The sequence below is a fragment of the Mandrillus leucophaeus genome, unplaced genomic scaffold (assembly GCF_000951045.1).
Source record: "Mandrillus leucophaeus isolate KB7577 unplaced genomic scaffold, Mleu.le_1.0 Scaffold113, whole genome shotgun sequence".
In the NCBI taxonomy this organism is placed as follows: domain Eukaryota; kingdom Metazoa; phylum Chordata; class Mammalia; order Primates; family Cercopithecidae; genus Mandrillus; species Mandrillus leucophaeus.
The window spans coordinates 4,920,256-4,944,117 of record NW_012099543.1 but is presented as its reverse complement, the minus strand read 5'-3'; the positions used below and the strand labels follow the sequence as shown (position 1 = coordinate 4,944,117).

The 23,862-nt window shown below is 41.4% G+C and overlaps 1 protein-coding gene across 1 annotated transcript in view; it reads left to right on the top strand.

The window, feature by feature from the left end:
• MYH15 (myosin, heavy chain 15) overlaps positions 1 to 23,862 on the top strand; it is a 141,629-nt gene that overhangs the window by 115,284 nt on the left and 2,483 nt on the right. Inside the window, 7 exon segments of the mRNA XM_011995587.1 lie at positions 2,392 to 2,507; positions 8,478 to 8,670; positions 8,916 to 9,119; positions 13,640 to 13,765; positions 15,881 to 16,051; positions 18,757 to 18,861; positions 23,056 to 23,151. Of these exon segments, the coding sequence (XP_011850977.1) occupies positions 2,392 to 2,507; positions 8,478 to 8,670; positions 8,916 to 9,119; positions 13,640 to 13,765; positions 15,881 to 16,051; positions 18,757 to 18,861; positions 23,056 to 23,151 (1,011 nt within the window).

Sequence of the window (23,862 nt, the reverse complement as noted above, 5' to 3'; positions counted from 1 at the left end):
TAATATTTGAGAAGCACTGGCCTAGAACATTGCCTGGCGTGTAGTAGAGGCTCAGTAAATATTTGTCAAATGTTGAATGAATAAATATTCTCATAGCTGTCCCCTCTTTAAAGAGTCAGTCACAAAAACTTTTCAATTTTTTTTCCCCAAAAACTTTTGGTAGTTTTGGAAATAAGATTCAAAGCAATGCTGTCAAACAGTGGTTTCTGAAAGCTCATCTTTGTGCAGATTGACAGGAAGGTTTTCAGTGTTATGGGTTCACAGTTCAGGAATAGTCTCTGACTTTATCTCTGAGTGTGCATTAGCAATTGAAAGGACCTCTAAGAAGATGTTTTGCCAAAGAAGGTAAACTAACGAGGAGGAAGTCACCCTATCATGATTATTAGGTGGTTAAGAAGCCCTGTGTAGCCTCTTCTCAGAGCTGAACTTCATCTTCCTGACTCAACCTTTGAGCAAGTACTCAGACACATTAAAATACAGCCCTACCCTCCCACCAGTAGAAAATGAAAAAATATTTTTGAAAGATGTGGCAGTCAGTGTTAGGTAGGGGCCTTTTGGAAGGTATGGTGATGGAAAACAAGACCCCAAAGGACCGCTCTGTGCCAAGCATTGTCTGTTACATTTACCTCACCATTATGATTCCAGAAGAAACTTGCCAAGCAAATGTTTCCATATTACCCTCCGTATAGAGTTGTCAGGCAGCAGCTCTTGCCCTGTTATGCATAAACGTTTCCTGAGGCTATCTAACTTTATACAGACTCCTTTTGGTTGGCAGTGTGGTGCCCTCTAGCACAGCTGGTCCTTATACAGCTGGTGAACTTTGTTTTGTTTACTTGTTCCCTTTGGTTCTCTGGCCATCCTGGCAAGGGACTTTTTGAAGCCACCACCTTAACTAAAAGAAGTAAATTTTATGATAGAAATTTCAAGCACTATGACAAGTCAATGAAAAATACAACTGGCACTGGCAATTTTTGTCCTGTATAACATAGAGGCATCTTTGTATATTCAGTTGATCAGCACATGGGTCAAGGGTGAGAATGACAGGAAGGCCAGAGTGCTCAAACCATTTAGTACCACTAGATGGCAATACGTTCTATTCACATTTTCTCAACTGTCATCGGCCACCTCCATAAATACTTCATCAACTTGGACATGTATTTGTAGCATTGCATTATTTATTTTCCTGGGTGAGCCTTCATGAGAAACTGTATCAGATTGTTTTAAAGCCATGAAACTCAAATTATCCCAGGTCGTCTTCCCTAAAGATTCACTTTCTCAGTGCATTTTAGAGGGTTAGAGGTGACAGTCTCCTCTTGAAGGAACTACACTATTCCCTCTGAGGAAACTATTATCCAAGCATTTGTTTTTGAGTGTGCGTTAGCAATTTTATTTTCTTTTATATTGAAGGTAGTATCAAGAGAACATCAAGGGAGGTCTTATTAAAATTCCCATCATCTTTTTATCTTTATTTTAAAATTGCAACTCAGTTTTACTTTTTTACTTTTGGTCGTATCTACTAAGCACTCCTCAAAAGAGGCTATAAAAAATTACTTCTGCCTTTAGGACTGCCTGTAGCTAACTGACCACAAAATTGCATCACCCCTTATGCCCTTATATCATTGGTATTCTGCAAGTGCTTTTTGGGTTTCTTCTTTTATATACATTTTTAGCTTCAGGACAGGCTTTAAAGATTTAGCCAAACCTATGCTTTTAGAATTGAATTGCCTTTATAACATCCCTGCAAATAATTGCCTTAACTATATTTGAATACACAAAGGGGCAGGGAATCTTCCTGCCTGTCAAAGCAATTCATTTGCAGTAGTGGTACCAATTATGGTGTTAATGGCTCACGCTGAGTGTTACGTGTCAGATACATCCTAAACTCCTTTATTTGCTCTTCATATGACAATATTTGGACACTACCATGTTGTTTGTTCTCTGAATGCATCCAACTTTTCCTCTATTCCCTCGTGATGTCCAGAATTTAATAGAAGATTCCAGGTAGGAGTTACCACCTTCCTTGTTCTAGCTCTGATACTTTTTAAAATTTATCCCATAGTTGGAATATGTTAGAAAAAGTCAAGAGTAATACATTAAAAAGCTTAAATATAGCCACAGACAAGACTCAAATTTTCTATTTTAAAATAGGCTTTAAAATTCTAGTTCTGGAGCTACAGCTGAAAGACCTAAGAATGTCAAATCTATAAGTGAAATGACAAATGAAAGCAGTTGCTTGTCTCACTGTGTTGCAGTCTCTAGGGACCTGACTTGAACCTATATCTTTCCCAATAACTCTAAGAGAGCTACATTAGCGACATATGTTTTGGGAAAAAAATAAAATTTTTGTCTAAAAGTGGACTTCATTTAATGCTTTTTATCTATGTATTCCAGGGAGCCTTGGAACGTAATGAAAGCAAGATTCTTCGTTTCCAGCTTGAACTCTTGAAAGCTAAAGCAGAACTTGAAAGAAAGCTTTCAGAGAAAGATGAAGAATTAGAAAATTTTAGGTATTTAAGATGATTTTGATATGTAACAATTATGTATTTCTGAATCCTTGACTAAACAGAGCTCATAATGTCCAGCTGCTTTTATGGCCCCTGTTGGAGTATTACCAAAGAAACTTAATGTAACTGTATATTAGTATCTTTTATATACAATATTTATAATCATGTATAGATATTCCTTTATACACAATTAGATATCCCTTTATACACAATTGTATATAGATATTCCTTTATATCAATAGTGGTGAGAGCTCACCGCTATTGATATAAAGGAATATCTATATATAATTATTGCTGGATTTTATAATTTTCTTATATTTGAGGAGCTTCTGCTGTCATATGAGACTCAAGATAACACCAAATAAATGATTATATGTATAAGGACTCTGCATACTGTCTGCATGTCCCTATAATGCCACTTTCTTGGGCATTGAGAAATTGACTGAAAATGCTGAGCCATGGAGAAAAAAATTAAAAATTTAATGCTGTACTTTCAGACCAGAGTGAAGTTTTCACATACCCCCTGCTTGTACCTGTAGCCATTTGTTTGAAGAGGAGCAGAAGCCAAGAGCTAAGCTGCTTATTGAATCCTTGTTAAAGCAGCTAAGTCTTAATAGTCAGGAAACTGAATTAGACAGGACTCATGGGTTGCAGAATTTTTTCTTAGCTTTGTCATAACAAGCTGATGACTTTAGACATTCCACTTCTTAGCTTCTCAGTGAAGTGAGGGGATAAAAGCAGCCCCTACATGTCACAGAAGGTGGTGAGGAAGATCAGTAGTCTGATGTTGGCAAAGCACTTCACACGCTGTAGATCAAAGGCACAATTATAAACACATGGAATTAATGATGATTATATTATCTAATCTGTTCCCTTAAGTCAATGCCATATGTGAGCAAGAAAAATCATTTGAGCCTGAGATTCAATTGGCAACTTACTTTCAATGTATTTGTTAAACCATTTTTTTTTAAGAAAAAGAAAAAAAAAACCCCTGTTAACATGTTCAATTGAACTGACCTCTTTCCTGTAGCCCATTTTTAGACAAAACTCTCAAGGGGGTCAATTTTTTAATGAGGATGTCAAGCCAAATTTGGCCCTCTATGTGCTTTGAGTTATCTTTGCTCTCACTCACTGGCACTTTCTTCTATAGGACTGACTGTGGCGAGGAATTCTGATCTACTTAAGAGGTTCTGAGTCAGTGTCTAAAAGAATTTTTTTGATGAAGGGCAAAAACCTTGGGCCTTGATATTTGCCCTACTTCTTTCCACCAGGAATAAAAATGAATGTCTCCTTGTGCAGATTTAAAAAAAGCAACGAATAACACTGATTTAAGCAACAAATAACACTGATTTCAAGTAATATCAGACCTGTGCCTATAAATAAACCCAGCTGAGGAGAAATGAATCCTCAGAGAGCCTGTGTCTCGTCAGGTACATCTGAATGTCGTAGAGCAGTTCACCAATTGTAAGACTCTTAGTGTGAAAAAAAGCCAGAGATCCAAAGAGCTAGGGCTGGAAGAAGAAAGAACTGAAGAATAGGCATAAGCCATGAGGAGCTGAGAAAAGAAGGGGTGGGCTGGAAGCAGGGGGACGAGCTATTCATAAATTTTAGTTAATGATTCATAATAACTATAATAGGTATATCCAGAAAGAAAAGATGAGCTTATTTTACAAAATATCACAAATACCAGCCCAGACCCTTTCTACTCGGAGCATAGATTGTACCAAAATGCCTTGGTTTAATCCGATAGTTTGACTTTGGGGCTAGCAGGGCATCTTAAGGAAACTGAATAGAATGCCAGGAAAAACAAAATAAGCCAAGTACAAGATTCCAAGCAATCAAGGATAAGCCAGGGAAGTTATAGAACAAGGAAAATATTGCCCGAGGGCAAGATCAGGTTCAAGGTCATATGCCCATATAACCCATCATTAACTCCACAGAAACAGAAGGTTCCCAGGAAGACAGGACCTGGTGAGTAAGTTAAAGGGACCAAAAGGCAAGAGAAAGTGACCCACAGGCAAAGGAAAACCTTCATAGTGCAGCAAACTGGGTAACTCATTCAACTCATGCTCTGCTGCCAAGCCATGTCTTCCACTCTGGTGAGGCCTGATTCTGAATGAGCCCAGCCTGGATGCCTGTTGATGGTGAAAAGTACAAACAGCTGGTATGTGTGTGATATGTTTCACTTGTTCAACAGATATTGGAGTGCTTAATGTTCACCAGACACTGCCTCATATTCTAGTCAGGCCTTCATAGACACTTTTGGATGATAGGGTATTCTATTTATTTCTATAATAAATAAATAATGTTATAGTTGGCATAGGTTGAGGTAGGGAGGTGATGGTGCAGTCACTGATGGAAGGAGAAGAAGAGCTGGTAGCTGGCTTTGATCTTCCCATCTTATTAGACAGAGGAAACGAGGCCAGCTTGAAGGCCTACTGCATGGCCCAAGACTGAGCTGACAACAGGTTGGTCAGGTGCATCCTGCATCTTCAGGTAATTCTCTGATTGGAGGAAATGTCGAAACATGAGAGTCATCATACTGGTCCACAGCCATGGTCTTTCTGAACTGTATTCTGTTCTCCCAGACACACCCAGAGAGGTGTTTTTGGGAATGAGGCACTGAAATCCTTATTCTATCATACTGCATTTGTTTGTTTTGGTTGATCACTGATTGAAAGGCTAAGCAAGCTTTTTCTCTAAAGGGTCAGATGTTAAATATTTTCTGCTTTGCTAGCTACATGTTTCGTTTGCCACAGAGATGTAGCAGTTACTTAACACTGTAGTTGTAGGTTGAAAACAGCCATAGACAATAGGAAATAAATGGGCATGGTGGGATTTTGGCCCACAGCCCATAGTTTTCCCACCCCTAGTCTAGAGCCCCAGGTACATAGTAATGTTCCTTCTGTAAAGTCCACTCCTCTGATCTCAGTCATGTCAAACTTTGCCACGTGGTCTTAATTTATATATACATCTGACTTGGTTTCTCTTATTGTCTGAGTGAATCTCTGCCAGAATATGCTCAAATCTTTTCCCACTTCTAAGTAAAATATTTTCGAATGTCTTTGAAAATTAGAATCTCAAACTCAGACATGGTAGCAAAATAACTTGTTAATTATTTTAAAGCTGGCTCATATGTATTTGGATTAAGGAAAAAAATCCCTTATTTCTCTGACATAGATTAGAAATATCTTAAGGGAAATAAATGACCTATTGTATTGTCAATGATTTAAATGCTGAACTAATGATTTAAAATCATTAACTCTTCAAAGTTCTATCATCTTGATTTTTCTTTGCATTTGGTTTTTTAAATTGTGTTTCACATTTTAGGAAAAAGAAGGTACTTCTTCCTATATTGCCCTTGGTCTTGGATGCATCGTTTTTCTTAAAGAATGTACTTGAGGGAGTTTTCATTTTAAAGATTTCTTGACTCTGTATGAAATGTGTTGATTGTTTAGCAGCCATTCTCCAGGACTGTATTATAGCCATGCCTCTTAAAGCATCTCACTTTTTACTTGTCTGCAGGCACTCATGAAGTTTCATAAACAACTGTGGGAAAAGTGCAGTTTAAAACATGCAGTTTGCCTGCTTAAGTAGAATGTATTTCTGTACAGAGGATTTTGACACCAGGCTAGGGATGCTTCAGTGTTCCTGTGTAAGGAGTGTCAACTGTGGCAAAAATGAGAGTTTCCCAGTGTAGGACAGATAAGTGTTTGACAGCTTTTGGTGATGTGGAGTGTGAGCATCCCTGTCCTGGTTTACTACAGGTGTCAACACAAAGTGCACAGATGGGTGGCTTCAGCAGCAGCAATGTATTTCCTTACCACTCTGGAGACTAAAGGTTCAAGATCAAATTGTTGGCAGGTTTGGTTTCTCCCAATGCCCCTCCTTGGCTTGCAGATGGTCACATTTTCACTGCATCCTCATCTGTTCTTTCCTCTGTGCACATGTATCCCTGTGTGTCTTCTTCTTCTTATAAGGACACTAACTAGTCCCATTGGATTAGGGACCCATCCTAACAGCCTCATTTAATCTTAATTACATCTTTAAAGGCTCTATCTCCAAATATAGTCATATTCTGAAGTCTTGGGGGTAAAGCAAGAACATATGAATTTTGTGGGGGACATAATGCAGTCCCTAAAAGTCCATATTAACTTTACCTACTGGGATCCCTATAGGATTCTGATCTGGAAGCTGAACAAAAGCCCAGAGCCTAAGGACAGGCAGAGGACAGGCGCTCACATTGGACTCTGGAGTCAGACAGAGTTATTTTCTATACATTTCCATAATTGCTTCTAAGGCCTCCCTCACCAATGGGCAGAACGGAGGTCATGAAAAGCAGCACCTCCACCTATCAACCAATTTCAAGCTCTGACCCCTCTCTTCCCCCTGTAGGTCGTGTGCCGTTTTTTCTTTTTTTGAGACAAGAGTCTTGCTTTGTTGCCCAGGCTGGAGTGCAGCGGTGTGAACTTGACTCACTGCAACCTCTGTCTTCTGGGTTCAAGTGATTCTCCTGCCTCATCTGGGACTACAGATGCATTCTGCCACGCCCAGCTAATGTTTGTATTTTTAGTAGAGACGGGATTTCACCATGTTGGCCAGGCTGGTCTCGAATTCCTGACCTCAGGTGATCTGCCCACCTCAGCCTCGCAAAGTGCTGGGATTACAGGTATGAGCCACTGCGCCCGGCCTGTATGCTTTCTTGATCGACCTCACAGAGGTTAGGACACTGACTTGATGACAATTCACCATGGAATCGAATTCTGATCTAATCTAATTTGTGTAGATAGGTTCTATGAGAAAGAAGAATAGAAAGGCTTTTGCCTTCTCTGTTCTCTATTATCTGTCCAGCACCAGGTCCCTGTTTTCTGAATTGAGCTTAACAGGGCATATGTCTATTATAGTAGTTAAACTGTCCTAACAATCACCAAATCTTGGTGACTTAAAACAAATAGAAGTTTATTTTTGCCTATGTTTGAGGCCATTGTGAGGTAGGATGAAGAGTGGGTCAATAACATTCAAAGTCATTGAAAGACCCAAGTTCTTTCCATCTTGTGATTCCATGATCTTCTGTATGTGGCCATCAAGTTTGGCAGAAAGGGGGAAGGGAGAGTGCAGGAACTCACAAGTGAACATTTCTATGGGCCAGCCCTGGAATGGTAAACTTCATTACTGCCCACAGTGCATTTACCAGAATCTAGTCACATGGTCCCAAACTAACTACAAACAGTTTGGGAAATAAAAATTCCCATGGATTCTCTCAATTTTTTATTTTTTTATGGCCTTCCTAAACACATAGCTATTGTTTTCTGTCACTTTGCAAATACGTTTTTAGTTCTAGTTTTTGTTCTTCGGAGGGAATTTAAAGTGTTAAAGTAATTCAGTATCACACAGTTGGTTTTGTCAGCCAATCCTTGGGTGTATTCTCAAACTCCTAGAGAAAGATAACCATTTTATTCTAGGAGAGTTGTGACTCCAGGCTACTGTAGCAGTATTGCTGCATCTCAGGAATTGTTCCAACCTGAGTGGCTTTTTCCTGCCTTATTCAGATATTTTTCACCATTGAAAGTAGTTGAAATATTATGACTGTCTGAAAGAGCATCCTTCCTTCATCCTTAGCCACCACAGGAAACCCAGGTACTTGCCCTAGATCATCCTTTATGGGATATCAGATGAGACTAAAGCTGCCTCACAGGAACCTTGAAAAGCTTCTTGTATTTTCCTGGATTCTTCAGGGAAGTTGGTCTGGAAACCTTACTTAGTCCATTATGGTGGATATATACTCACTAACCTAACTTCTCATTCTCTCTGTTTTTAAAATAAAAGCCCTTAGACTCATTTTGTTAGTTACTTAAAATTTTTCTTGGATTTTAGTTTATTTTTTCTATTTCTTGTACTGTTTTAAACATAGCAGGTGAATTTGATTAATTTGGATGTATCATTTCCCCCACTCCAACTGTTATTTCAAATTAGGAGGAAACAGCAGTGTACCATTGACTCCATGCAGTCTAGTCTGGATTCTGAAGCTAAGAGCAGAATTGAGGCTACCCGGCTGAAGAAGAAGATGGAAAAGGACCTCAATGAGATGGAACTCCAGCTTAGCTGTGCCAACCGGCAGGTGTCAGAGGCAACCAAATCCCTGGGCCAGCTTCAGATTCAAATCAAGGTATTTTAAAACTGTAAGATGGGGTAGGGAGGGGTGGAAAATGTTTCTGCTTATGGAAGTAAACTAAGCAACAGATTGTTGTGTTCAGCAATAAAGATGAGGACAACAAATACAATCTTTCCAGAGTGAAGGAGCATGCTTATGTCTAAATACGTAGACCTATGGTCAGAGCATGCATACATAGGTGCATAGTCTATGTTGAACTCAGAGGGATCTGTACTCCAGGCCCATCTTTTCTCTCACAGGACCTTCAGATGCAGCTGGATGACAGCACACAACTGAACAGTGATCTGAAGGAGCAGGTGGCTGTGGCTGAGCGGCGCAACTCTCTTCTTCAGTCTGAACTAGAGGATCTAAGGTCCTTGCAAGAGCAGACAGAGCGTGGCCGCAGGCTGTCAGAAGAAGAGCTCCTGGAAGCAACAGAAAGAATCAATCTTTTCTATACCCAGGTGGGGCCCATATACTCTCCGTATTAGCTGGGCCAGTTGGTTGAAGGCAGTGGTTCCCACACTTGGACCATGCAGTTGCAGCCTTGGACCATGCACAATCGCCCTGTTAAGTCTTGGATATGCCTGTGAAGCACAGGAACAGGCTGTGCAGCAGAGCCACAGTCATACTCTTCATTTATTCCCAAGTATGTTATTTCCTTCAGGCTGCCATAACAAAGTACCACAAACAGGGTGGCGTAAAGCAATGGAAGTTTATTTTCTCGCATTCCTGGAGGTTGAAAACCTGCAATCAAAGTGTCAGCTGGGCCATGCTCCCTCTGAAACCTGTAGGGAAATGCTTCCTTGCCCCTTCCTAGCTTCTGGTGGCTTACTGGCAATCTTTGCCATTCCTTGGCTTATGGATGCATCACTCCAACCTTCTGCCTTCACGTAGTGTTCTCCCTGTGTCTTCACAGCATCTTCCCCCTGTGAGGGTCTGTTGCTGTCCAAATTGCTACTTTTTATAGGGGTACCAGTCATATTTGATTAAGTTCTACCCCAATGACCTCATTTTAACTCGTTTACCCCGCTGCTTCCCTTTTTTCTAGTTTCCTTTTAAACAAAATAAGACCGTATTTCCAAATAAGGTCACGTTCTGATAAACTGGGGGTTAGGACTTCAACATATCTTTGTGTGTGTGTGTGTGTGTGTGTGTGTGTGTGTGAGACAAAATTCAACCCATAACAATAAGCCTTATGCCAGAAGAATGGATTGTCAGGGCATCCACAGCCAGGATGCTGGGGAGGGAGGGATGAGCATAGCCTAATGTTCCAGAACCACTCCTGCTCCTGGTTCTCCTGCTCTCTCTAAGCCATGTGCTTCCCCAGCATCCCAGAATAAAAACAGTGCTCCGCCTTGGAGCCAGGAAAGCCGTGACAGTTCTGAGTGGCTGCTGACAGATATGATACGCTGTCCAGACTCTGGCTTCTAATGGAAGGTTATGTAAGTGACATGAAGCAAGAATTCTTAAATCCTTCTCCTTCTCCTAGAATCAGAAGAAGCCATAGTTTCCAGGACAAGCATCTACAGTAAATGGGTTGTGTGATAAGTGTTTATAGGGCACCCCCCCCCGATAACCTGGACTGGTATGGGTGATGTAGACACAGAATGTCTCCACTGTCCTAAAAAAATGAAGATTGAACTAAGCAATTGTAGTACACTGCTAAGAGTATAATGATAGAGCAAGCACACCCCTACAGAAGGCCTTCCTTGACAATCCAAGAGTTAGGTAGATGCACAGTATGCTTCGTCTGAGTCACGAAGAACATTTAAGAAGCCAGCCAGGTAGAGAGAAAAGTCAAGGGCAGAGGCATGGGGTGTGGGGGGAAGGAGTTTATGAGTCTAAGGGAAATTCACATGCTAGAGTATTGGGTGGATAGCCAGAAGGAGCAGAAATCATGCTGAGATAGGCAGGGCCAGGTCACCAGGGACCCTGAGCCTGAGACTGATGGAATTTGAATTTTGTCTTGCAGCTCATGGAGATCCACTGAAGAATTTTGAGTAGCTAAGAGTGAACTTATCAGATTTGCATTTTAGGAAGTTTTACTCTGGTGATTATTGTGAAGGACAGTTTAAAGCACCTAAGGGCAGAACTGCTACACTCTGGGGCATTCAGAACTATCTGTGGGATCATTTTGGTTGCCACAGTGACTGGGCAATACCACTGGCATTTAGTGAGTAGGGTCAGAGACATCAAAACTCCTTCAAGGTGATAGCCCAAGGAACTGCGCCTTCCAGAGTGCCAGTTGTCCCCTACTGAAAAATACTGGATAAAAGAAAGTATAAACCAGTAATGTGCCTGTTGAAAGATGTTGCAATTAGTTTGTGCCTACAGTTTGACCTTTTTTTCCCTGTCTATGACACAATCCCATCTGGGTACCACGTGGTATAGAACAAATAGTCTGTAGGTTATAGATAATTCCCAACAAACTAACTCAAACATTTTTTTTTTCTTCTTCAAGAAAGTTTAAATACAATGAGTTGGATTCTTATAAAATGGACTATAGACTTTTAAAAAAGTAACTCATCCACTGTCTAGAGCAAGGCTTCCCAGCCCCTGGGCCACAGACCAGTACAGGTCTGGGGCCTGTTAAGAACTGGGCTGCAATGGCAGGAGGTGAGCTGCAGGGGAGTGAGCTTTGCCTCCTGTCAGGTCAGCAGCAGCACTAGATTCTCATAGGAGCGCAAACGCTCGTGTGAACTGCTCATGTGAGAGATGTAGGCTGCATGCTCCTTATGAGAATCTAATGCCTCATAATCTGAGGTGGAACAGTTTCATCCCCAAACCATCCCCCAACCCAACCCCCCTACCTGATCTGTGGAAAAATTTTCTGCCATGAAACCAAAAGGGTTGGGGACCACTGGTCTATAGTACTTAATTGCTATTGGTAACAAATCATTTGCCATGCATATCATACATAATAATGCACCAGTGGGATCCAATATGATGCAAAATCACTAGCCTAGAGAGAGATGAGGATCAGTTAGAGAAAAAGCATGCATAGAGAGGAGAGGATTTGGGGAAGAAGAAAATTAGGCAGGGGAGACCTGATCTCTAGGGCAGAGTTTCTGAAACTTGATGTGTACATATAAGAATCCCTAACACAAAAAAATGTAAATTCTCAGATCTCACCCCAGATCCACTAAATCAGAAGCTCTGCGTTGGGACCTAGAAAGTGAACACGTTCTCAGGTGCTACTGCTCATAGAAAGAGTACCTTTTGACCAGCACTGGTCTAGGTGATATTATATCATTCACAAGGACCTCTCAACCTAAACCATGCTGGGGCACCTTGCAGTTACTAGAACATTACCGAGCAAAACATATTGAACCTTTTAGGGAGCCTTCTTAGCTACCTGCTGCATTTCCAGATCTCTAGCCTAGGACTAACATATGAGGCTAAACTTATCTTTGACTGATTACAAGTGCCTTTTTCAAACCTGAGCTGTGACAATCTAGATTACCTTTCTGCAAAACACCCCCTAATTCCCTTTCTCCTAAAAAAAATAAAAATAACAAATTAGAGAGTAATTCAGTTTGCAAAGATTTAAGCCCTTGTCTTCCTAGCAAATTTTAAATGATTCTATGTACAAACAAATTAGTATTTGTACTTGTACCTTCCTCTACAAAGAAATAGTTTCTATATGGTCTGTGCTGTGAGCATCCAAAAAACACTTCAGGAAAATACAACTTATTTCCACCCCATCTCTCAGGCCATGGCAGTGGAAATCTTGGAGGTATCCACGGCCTGGCTCTCCACAAGGACAAAAGATGGCAGTCTCGATAAAGATGCTTCATGTCATAGAGAAAGTGGGGTAGATAGAACCAGTGATGCTGGAATATCATTCTATTTTTTTTTTTTTTCTTTTTTGAGATGGAGTCTCACTCTGTCACTCAGGTTGGAGTGCAATAGTGTAATCTCAGCTCACTGCAACCTCCGCTTCCCAGGCTCAAGCAATCCTCTCACGTCAGCCTCCCGAGTAACTGGGACCAGAGGTGTATGCCACCACACCCAGCTATTGTTGGTAAAAGTTTTGGTAGAGATGGGATTTCGCCATGTTGCCCAGGCTGGTCTCAAACTCCTGAGCTCATGAGATTCACCCCCCTCAGCCTCCCAAAGTGCTGGGATTACAGGTCTGAGCCACCACACCTGGCCTGGCATATCTTTCTATTTTCAAGTCTTCATCGTGCTACTGAGAAAGGCACCAGCCAGAGGCAAGTGAATGTGAAACGGATAAAGTGAAAGGAGAAATAAAAAAATAGAAAGCCTATGCCTTTTATATACACTGAGTTTTCACACCCTCAGAAAAGCTGGGCTTCAAACACAGACCAAATAGCAGCAAAAGGATATTTGACCTCTAGTGTCACAACTCAGGAAGGAACGAATTAGGGCAACACCAACCATAGAACACAAAGAATCCTCCGTGGTAATGAGGGTACCTAAGGGCTGGAGGAGGAGGCTTATTCTGAACTACTTTCCCCACCTCCTCACTGTAAAGTAAGATAGGAAGGGAAGTAGAAAAAGAAGAGGAATGATTTTTTTTGTTTCTGGAGCAGCATACTGGGAGTTACAATTTTTATTCCCCAACCTCTGCCCCTCAGATGTCTGCAGTTGACCCCAACTTCTGCTCTAGAACACTTGTTTCTACCGCATCCAAAAGCAAATGGCAGAGAAACATTTCCTCAACCCATTGAAAACCAAACGCATGTTTGAGGCTTGTAGGTTATCTAGATACCATTCCTCCCTTCTGATTCAGGCTGCAATTTCTTTAGTCCTGAACTTTTAATGGGTGAAATCCCTTCCATTCAAGTTAGATGGCAAAAGCCTTTTGGGGTTGGGAGCATAGCTTAAGGGAATATGGCTCACTATAATAAAATTTGCTTCTGGCCAGAGCTGACTCCCATTGCATGTCCTGAACAGACCAGCTTGCATTTACATTGCTGGCTTTTACTTGCCTAATAGGAATGCTGCTTTTCTTTAGAACACAAGCCTCCTCAGCCAGAAGAAGAAACTGGAGGCTGATGTTGCCCAGATGCAGAAAGAAGCTGAAGAGGTGGTGCAGGAGTGTCAAAATGCAGAAGAGAAGGCCAAGAAGGCAGCCACTGAGGTGGGTCCATTGACCACCTACTCAATCCTGTCTCCCAGAGTTCAGTGGCACAGTGGCCAAGGGGCAGGGGCACATCTGCAGCCAAAAAGTATTCCATTGATTTCCCATACAGCCAAGAGGAGGTTAGTCTGACCTCTCTGCCTTCCTGTTCTCATCTTGAAAAATTAGGCCAATTAGCTCCTCCCACTAACATACCCTGGTGATGAAAAGGAGCAGTTGAATTGCTATAAGCAAAACCTTATATATAAACAAAAGAAGCAGGAGTCTTCTTTTGTTTCGGTTAAGCCACTTTTCATTTGTGAATCAATATATCTAGTGTCTAGAAACAATTCTTTCTGTGTTTCCTTACAAAAAGCTATTTTTCCTAGGGTCTATAACAGTTTTATGATGATGATTTGGAAAGAATGCTTAATTCACTTTTTTTTTTTTTTTACAACCTGTACTACTGCTTGAAGAGCAAAATCAGGTTGGTAAAAAAGGGTTTCAGGGCTGCTATACTTTCTTTATTTTCCAGTTGTTGATGGCAGTGATTTTCCTAAATGATGTTGAACTCAGAGTTGGCTGCCAACCTTGGTGAACCTTTGTAGGGACTGAAAAAAGGCCACCCTCTGGGTACCTCCTGTGGGCAGATGCAGCACTTCTCTCAGAGGGCATGGTTAGCGGAAGGTACCACTGGGAGAAATATATTAGTGGAGGGGGAGGTTTGCGTGTGGCAGATTCAGCTTTGAAGGTCCCATTGCAGAGTGGGGCTCCGGCTTGGTTTCTGTCTCTGCTCACCCCTTCTCCATCAAGAGCTTTTGTGCAGCCCATCAAATGCACAACCACATGCAACAGCCCTGATCCTCCCACATGAAGGGAAGCAGATCCCCCCTGCTAAACTAGGAGACAGGACATTTGATTATATTTTATGTTAGTCATTTTAAAATTCAAAGGAGGTAAAGAGCTTGTGTCTGTATTTGCTCAAGTTATTTAACACTTGCGGAACTAAACAAAACCATTGTACCAAATCCCAACCACCTAATCATTGTAGAACCCAGCCCCCTCTAAGAATGGGCAACCATGCCTATCACTCCTCCGTTTTGTGTCAAGGCAGGTATTCTGATCTCTGATGAAAACGAGGTGTGTGAAACCTTGAAGATGTTTGATGGCCAAGGGAACAAATATGTGTAACATTTATGAAAATCCACATAGGTAGAAAGGAATAAAAATGGTGCTCCTGTTTGATAAATTTATGCAATCGTACATTATGAAGATGCTGTCTGCTTAATCTTGCCTTGATAAGATTTTCTTGACAGTGTGTTGAAAAGTGAACTCATCTCTGACCCCACCCTCCAAACCTCCTACAGTTTAACTCTGAGTCCCAACCCCACATCACGGAACGTAATTCATTCTTTGCCCTCACCATCTGCATGAAAGTCTCACACTTAAATTCTGCAGATGGTTGGTAACCTGATAGAAAAGCTTTGGCTGTGAGGGCCATGTTCTTACATTAAATGCACCTAGAGATTCTCAAAACAGTTCTTAATGATTGCATCGAGACACCAAGCCCTCGTACACATAGCCAAAGCCAAGAGCAGGCTTCACAATTAACCTTTTTCATGCCAGATTATTGGCAGTGAGAGCATCTGTTACTGCCAAATTCCTGGAGCCAAACTTGTTTGTGTAGTGAGTCACAGAATTATAGAAGTGAGATGTGAATAGATTTTTTAGGCACTTTTCCATATCTTTCCTGGTTCATTAATGTGACACAAGTTACTTTATTCAATAATCAATCATCCCAGTACTTTATTCAATTAGAAGCCATTGCTTCAGTTGGTCATCTTTCTTTTAATACAGGTGTTGTATAATAGTGTTCATATGGTTCTTCATCTTTGGTCTGTTTCCACCACTCCTTACCCTGTTCTCTCCTGTAGCTACTGCTGTCTCTATTGCATTACTGTTAACAAACTCGAGGGTGGTAGTGGTTAGGGAGATTATCATGGGAAGAGATCACATATACAGAGGCAAGGTGCGGCAGCCAGTCAGACCAGGAACTGAAGATCATGGGTAAAAATGTTAAGATCAATTTACCGCTGCACTAGCTCAGTCCCTTTTTCACTCTCTCCCCCACCCCAGGCAGCAAACTTATCAGAAGAACTGAAGAAGAAGCAAGATACCATTGCCCACTTGGAAAAGGCGAGAGAAAATATGGAGCAGACAATTACAGACTTACAGAAAAGGCTGGCTGAAGCTGAACAGATGGCCCTGATGGGGAGTAGAAAACAAATCCAGAAACTAGAATCCAGGGTAGGAGTCTGGGTAATCATGAGGGCTTGACAGTCCCCAATTCAAGACCTCTTTGTCCTGGAATGTGACACCAGATCTGCCCCTCAACACACACACCCTTTATCACTTTTGATTTTAGCACTTTCAGATCTTTAAGAGTGTCAGATCTCAATATATGCATTCATTCTTTGCTTGACTTTGGGTGAGCACATAGGACTTTCCTTGGCCTGGATGAAATCTGACTTCCCTCCTGCTAACTAACAACGCAGCCCTTCCTGCTCACCTCACCAGCTCCAGGCTCTCACTCCAGGACTACCTGGTATTTCCAAACACACCCCTGGCAGTCTTGCTTCTGTGCCTTTGCTCCTGTTATTTCCTCTGCAGAGAATGCCCATTTTCTGACAGCCAGAGAAAGGAGAGGGAAAACAACTAAATCAATGATCAAGAAAGACTCAGAGAAGATACAGTAAGGACTGACAGAAATGATGTAGTATCTGCCTTCAGGGAGCTTAAAAACAAGTAGTAACTCATCTTGAAAATAAGATTTGTAAAATTATTGAATCCATTTTAATGACTACAGACAAGGCATATGATAAATGCTACGAGAATGGAAAGAATATTCAACTAGGATTCGATTGTTCAAAAAGGCCTCTGAAAAATAGGGTATCACCTTTGCACATCTATGGTATATCCATACCATGGAATACCAATGTACATTTCGGGGACCTCCATACAGTCATACAGTGAGGGCAATGTGGAAAGCATATATCCTTTTGTTCAAGAAAGTGGGGGAAGATGAGGGTGTACACATTTGCTTGTATTTTCAAAACGAAATGGTAACAGGATAAATCAGAAAAATAAAAATGGCTATCTATAAGAGGATAACACAGAGATGACAGTCGGTCCTTCATAATGTATCTTGTTTAACTGTTTTGATTGGAAAATCATATAAATCATTTGCATACTTTATAATTAAAAAAACAAGTTTAAGTCAAAGAAAAAAACTCAGCAGTCCCTAAAATTTTAACACCAGTGGAAGCAAATGAAGTTAATGACATATTAAATTGGGGGCATTAAACATACACAAGTAAGAATTATTCTCAGTGACCTTTAAACATAGTGTTTTGTCCATACATCCCTCAATATAAGGACAAAATAACAAGAGAATGGCTAAAACCATGCATTTATAACTTCAAAATGCCAACATTTAATTGCTATTAGCAGTAAGACTGTTGTTTATCCAGTGACATATATAAGAACCAAGATTTTTGGTATAAGAGAAATGGCATATAGGTATAACATTTAAAAGTATGCATTTCCCCCTAAAAAATACACGAAACTGTTTTTTCCAACTCAATTCTAAGATTTCCAGATTTTATTTTCAATTGCTGTTTGTTCACTATTATGGCCTAGAACCAGTGATAACTCAGTAGTAATGACCAGCAATGAACTCCTTAATATCAGATAATACTAAGGAATGATGGTTAATATTCTTAAAGACACAACCATGGTGCCATCATTACCTGTTAGAATGATATCCAATAGTATTTACAGGTGGAATTACATGATGTCTAGGATTTGCTTTAGTAGAGCAGTTTTTCCCCAAGGTGTTTTAATCACTTTAATTCCCCCCAAAATTCTTAACAAGTGCTTAAAAAAAAGTAGAAGGGCCTGTGAGAGCTCACATCCCGACAGACAGAACTGTGTGTCAGGTTCCTATATGACAGGTGTCAGAAGATTGCTTTAAATGGGCTTCATCCACAAGGAAGTTGCACATTTGCTCCCCTCCCTTCACACTGCACCTCTCTGAGGAGGTACAGGAGGGAAGAATGGCTCCAGTGGGGAGTAAGAGGTGGGGTCAGATGCGCTAGGCACAGGGCACTGGCCTTCCCGTCCTCAGGAAGGCTTCTTGGAGAAGGTGGCATTGGCGTCAAGGAGAAAGCAGGAAAAGAGGATACCTGGGCAAGAGCCCCCCAGCCAGGGGGAGCAGCGAACATCAACTCCCTACTCCCTTTCCTGCCTTATTTCTCTCTGTGGCACTTGTCCCCATCAAACATAGCCTACATTTTACTTTGTTTTGTCTGTCTGCTTCCCCTCATTAGAATGTATGCTAATTCCGGGGAGAGATTTTTGTCTGTTTTGTTCACTGCTGTATCCTAGCACTGGGGTGTGGTATGTAGTAGGCACCTGCGTTGAATGAATGTTAAGCTCGTTTGTGTAATTCTGTAAGGCTGCAGGCAGTTTGTCTGTGTGATAGCTCTCCCACAAAGCGGGACTGTAGGGTTGTGCGTGACATACATGTGACATAAACTCAGCGTCCGATTTCTTTAGAGAGTCAGAGCTGGATGTAGAGAAAGCAGCTGAAGATTAGGTAGTATGTTGACAAAATCCTCAAGTGGGCTACACATTGCTTACTCTCTATACTTACATATACATTCATGCATACACTTTGGGTGTGATTTTGTAATTCAAGAAAAAAGCTTCTCATATCTGTGTGAATTAGCCTTTCACATATTTCAGTCTAAACAGTTCTTTTATGAATCCATAAAAGATCTTACTTTTGGCGAGAGAGTTTTCCCGAGACACTGTCCTGTCTAAGTACTACCAGAAATGGTGTGTGCATGTTCCCTTGACACTTTGCTGTCTTTCCAATGATTGTGCCAATTGGCAAATAGAAGACCAGCGTTGCTGGCAGCGTGTGGTCTGAGGTCACGTTTTGGTTGCAGGTTCATGAACTGGAAGGTGAACTGGAGGGTGAAATCCGTCGCAGCGCAGAGGCCCAGAGGGGAGCCCGCAGACTTGAGCGATGCATCAAAGAGCTGACCTATCAGGTACTCTGGGAAACCATTCCCTGTTTGGCTGGTTGGGCGCTACCCTGCAGAAAAGTGCTCCTTCAAGCCTGAAATGGCCTTCTGGGACTCCTGCAGTTCTCTCTTCATCTTTGTTCTCCTTCAGCAGTAGACACTGACTCACCCTCCCAGAGCTCCTGTGCTATTAGTGGTTTGGATCAGTCTTTTCAGAGCTCTCAGGAAACAAAATGTGAGCGGCAAGTTGCAATTAGAAGTGAAAAGCTATTTATACCATCTGGATTTTTTCACACATAGTGTTTGCAGTGCTTTCATAAAGATGCCTTCCTGTGAGTGGCTGAGTGAGAACAATGTGTAAATGAAGTTAATGGCAGAGGCTCGGGTGGCTACCCAGCTGGCAGGTTACATGGGATGCTGACTCAATTGGAGCGGGGTGCATTTCCACTCCTATTTTCTGGTTGCACAAACACTCAAGGCCACTGAGGACACTGTTGCTAGTGCCAGGTGGAAACAAAACACTAAAGAGAGACCTCTGAAGCTTTCTGAATCTCACCTGTTGACTAACATTGGTCTCAAGCAATAATTGAAAAGAGGTGGGCAGACTTCTTACAAGTAACTAATGCATTTCTAAAGTAAAAATATCATCATTTACATTTTCACTTTCAATCATTGCTTCCTTCTTTCTAATGCAGTCAACATAGATTCTTTGATGGCAGAGGCACTGTATTGTTCTCCCCTCTAGGGTCTGGCATCCCCCTGTCACACAGTAGATGTGTGATTTCCATTGTTGAACACAGATGCTATAAGTCACTTTTCCAGCCCTCTCACACTGCACATGATAGCTTATCCTAGCTCTCTCACACTGCACATGATAGCTTATCCCAGCTCTCTCACACTGCACATGATAGCTCATCCCAGCTCTCTCACACTGCACATGATAGCTTATTCCAATACAAAGACAAATTCATTTTAGGCACCCATTTTTACAGCTTCTTTGACAAAGCCAATGCAAGATCTGCTTAGTACTGATTCTGGTTCCTGAGGCTGAGTTGTTAAAGATGTCAAAGTCTTCTTCCCTTGCAGCAGGAAGGATAGATAAGAAGCACAGCACTTCAGAAGCATCATCTTGGGCTAATTACGACGAAATGAGCTACTTGCACAGCTCTTTTATTATTAAGTGGTTCCTTTTGTAAGATGAGTTAGTCTGACACTTCTTTAGACCACGCTAGGTATATCAAAGCCACTGAGAAGTGGGCCCATGGTGTGTGTGGCTAAGTAGGTAAACACCTTGGGAACTTAAAAGTTTGCTATTCTACTCTTCTTTTGAGGAGGGTGGAGAAGCCACCCGTGTTGATGGTGTGAAATGCTGCTTTAATGTCTGGATTTTTCTTTTTATTTTCCTATTGATTATTCTTATTGTTTTATTCTGTAAACAACTTCATTATAAAACAAAAAACCAAAGTTACATATTTTTTTTTGGTTTTCGTTGTCCCAAGGAATGCATTCTTGTTCTGTTGTGCCTTACCCTTGTTTCTTCATTGTAATAATCCTAGTGTTTCTCATGTGCTAGAATGAGGTTCATTTATTAATTTCTTCCAAGTGTCTGCAGAATGCTTAGATAGGCCTATTTTCTGCCATCAGATCAGCTAATATCTATTAGGCTAGACCCTGTAAGTTTAAAAAGACATTAGAGGACACTCCACATTTCCTGGTACTTGGTTTTGAAATGTTCAAGGTTAATGCTGAGTCATTTCGATCATCAAAATAACCACCAGGACAAGGAGGCAGGGTGTTTGGTGATAGCCCATTCCTAGGTGCAATTAAAAGTGTCATTTTGAAAGGGGCACAAATATCATTTTCTTAGGAGAAGTCCTCTGGGAAGATTCTGCTACTGGAAAGGAGTCAAGTGTGGTCCCGCTCCATGGCAGTTCTATGACTGGTCCCCATGCCGCATTTATCCTCTCCTTTATATCCCCCTAGCATTTGGAAACTTGTCCTATTTTCTCTCTCCAGCACCTAGAAAAATGTGCTATAAAGCAGAACATAAGATTAGGTACTTGTAGTTGCTATAGAAGGTCAAGATAGTTCCTCTGCCCCTCACTCTCCACCCACCTACTCAGTTCTACCATCAACTGCCTCCTACATCCAAGAATCTGTGTAGATATTATTTAATCTTTACACATCTAGTCAAGAATGTAGTATCATTTTTAGGGATAAGGAAATACAATCTGGTTAAGTTGCTGTGTTGAGAGGGTTCTTTAGGAACCAAATGCCAGGATAGAGTTAGATGTACAAGGGATATATTAGAAGTGACATCTATGAAAGATGAAGATGCAAGCAAGCAGGATGGGGCAGAGACGTGAAAGGAGAGGCTGAGGGAGGAAGAGGGGATGGGAAGAGTGTCAGACGGTAGTGCAGCTCTGGGCAAGCATCCAGCATGAAGATAGCCCAGAAAGGACTCCCATGTTGGGCAGAAATGGCCAGACTCTGGTGACTTCACTGTGCCCAGCCATTGCCTGGGGGCTGCCTAGGAAGTGTGTGGCCTCAATGCTAATGCTGTGGCAGGTCCCAAAGGCACTACAGTTGGAGATTATCAGGTAACGGCACTTCTCACAGCTGAATGGCAAGTTCTTTTCTTGTTGGGAAATCTAGGACGTGCATAGCCATGGCCACCAGTTACTCAATGCCCCACAGCTTAAGATGGGAACCTAGGCCTAACATCAGTGGCTTTGCCTTCCCATGTGGGAGGGACATCAGGAACATCAGCAATCACTTCTAGCTTTTTTCAGTTTTCTTCTGTGTGGCCTCCTTTACCAACAATTTACTCTCCTCTCAGTAAACTGATTGTTAGCAATTAAACTTGTGTTGATTTTATAATTTACTGTAAGCACATAATGCTACAAATTTTTTGAATTTTATAAACCTGAGAAGTCGAGGGATAGGCAGATAAAAACAAAGAAGGGATTTTATTTGAACCAGACTTGTCTCAGTTCCCCAACTAGGTTCTTTCATATATATATTCATCCCTGTCTCCTGATGCTTAAAATTAGTAATTAATATCTACTTTTATATGGTACTTTAAGGTGGTGGTGTGTGTGTGGGGGGGTGTATTCCAGATGATGAGAATAGCTTGGCTAAACCTAAGGAGGACAAAGTAAGCAGGGGAGCTCTGCGGAAACAGGAGAATGTGACCTGGTTGGAGTGGGTTCGTGGTGGTGGGGGGAATGGAAGGTAAGTAGGGTGAACGTTAAAGCTGCCAAAAAAGTTCATACTTGATGGAATAGGTCAAATGGAGCCAGAAAAAAATTTTAAGCAGCAGTAGATCTTTCTTGATTAAATCAGCTTCTCCACCCTGAGCAAATTGAGGTATTTTCTGCCTTTGAAAAGTTCAATAGCTCCAGTGTGGAAATACTCCAGTTAAAGGGACATGAGGAAAGAGGGGGCAGGCAGAGCCTTATCTACCTGCCTGCCTCTAGCCTCCTCTCTCCCTGGAATACCAAAGGCTCTGTGGAGCACAGTTGAGAAACATTATCCCACCAGATTTCCTTTCTCCAGCCCAAGGCTGGATTGTAATTGAGGCAATGAGAATAGGCACACCATGGTTCCCACAGCTTGTAGAATCTTTGTTGCTATCTCTGCTGATGTCTGCATCAGAATTCCAGAAAATTTATCTTTTCTATAGTTCTATTACTCAAAACCAAGAGTCAATTAGAAAGTTCAAAGGAATAGTTGTTTTGATTGGGGAGCAATTGGTTTTCATTTTTGCATATGTGGCTTTTATAATAATGCACTTCATTCCTGCTAAATAAAGATATAGCTTTTTATTTAGCTCGTCATCTGGAATGCACCCCCACCACCACCACCTTAAAGTAAAATATAACAGTAGATAATTCACTACTAATTTTAAGTATACAGATATAGCTTCAGGCAGATATAACTTGGTTGAGCTGGAAAGACATTCAGACCCAAACTGAACCTAATGGGTTTAACTCCCATTTCAGCAAAGGTTGGTGGATCAGGACAAATGACCATTAGTGCTGACAGTTCTGTTTATCAATTTCTTGGAACTTGGGTGAGTTAAACCCATTGTTAAAAATCACAACTCTGAGATGATGTTTAATAAAGTTCCCTAACCCTTATTTCCCCACATGAGACTACCCCATTGTAGACTGCTGGATCCTCTGAATCACCTTCCCCATACGTGCCTATGTATTGCAGGCAGAGGAAGACAAGAAGAATCTGAGCAGGATGCAAACTCAGATGGATAAACTTCAGCTAAAAGTGCACAATTACAAGCAGCAAGTCGAGGTGGCGGTGAGTGCCTTGGGAAGTTGCAGCCTCCTGGATTTCCCAGTGTTGTTTTGATTAAGGGAGATCTGTGGCCCTGAGCTCAGCCAGCAGCTTGTCAGAGAGGGCCAGCTCAGCTTAGAGTCTGCTCATTCTCAGTTTTTTTCTCAAGTTAGAATTCTCACCCATGGCAAAAATGTGTGTGGCTTTTCCCTCCAGGAAGCCAGAGCTCTCTCCTTTACCTTTGTGGTTTCACCCAAACAGGTGCACAACAAGAAATGAGCTAGGTAAAAGCAGAGTGTCATGTAGGGAAGGCCGGTTTTGGGCAAGGTAGTCACCCTGGGGCCTCCCTCATCCCCAAACCTAGGGTAAACATAAACATGGTTCACAGTATTTGTTCTTGATGATCCTGGATATGGTTGTGGACAAAACCACCATAAACTGAAATGTACTTGCCATCCCTGGGTCAGTATCTATAACTACAGGGAATGTAATTGGTAAGTGCCATATATATTGATTTATCCCTAATATTAACTCTTGAGGGGTTTTGATCATTTCAATGATTTGGCCTAAAATACTACCTATTCTAGCTCAAGGTCTAATAATTACCTGTTGACCCATATAATTTTAAAGACAAGCCCCCTCTACTCAGGGGTAGAATAGGATGTTAAACTCAGGACAAAACAGACAACTGTGGTTATTCCAGCACATTTTCAGTCTGCGAGAGTTCTACTGCAT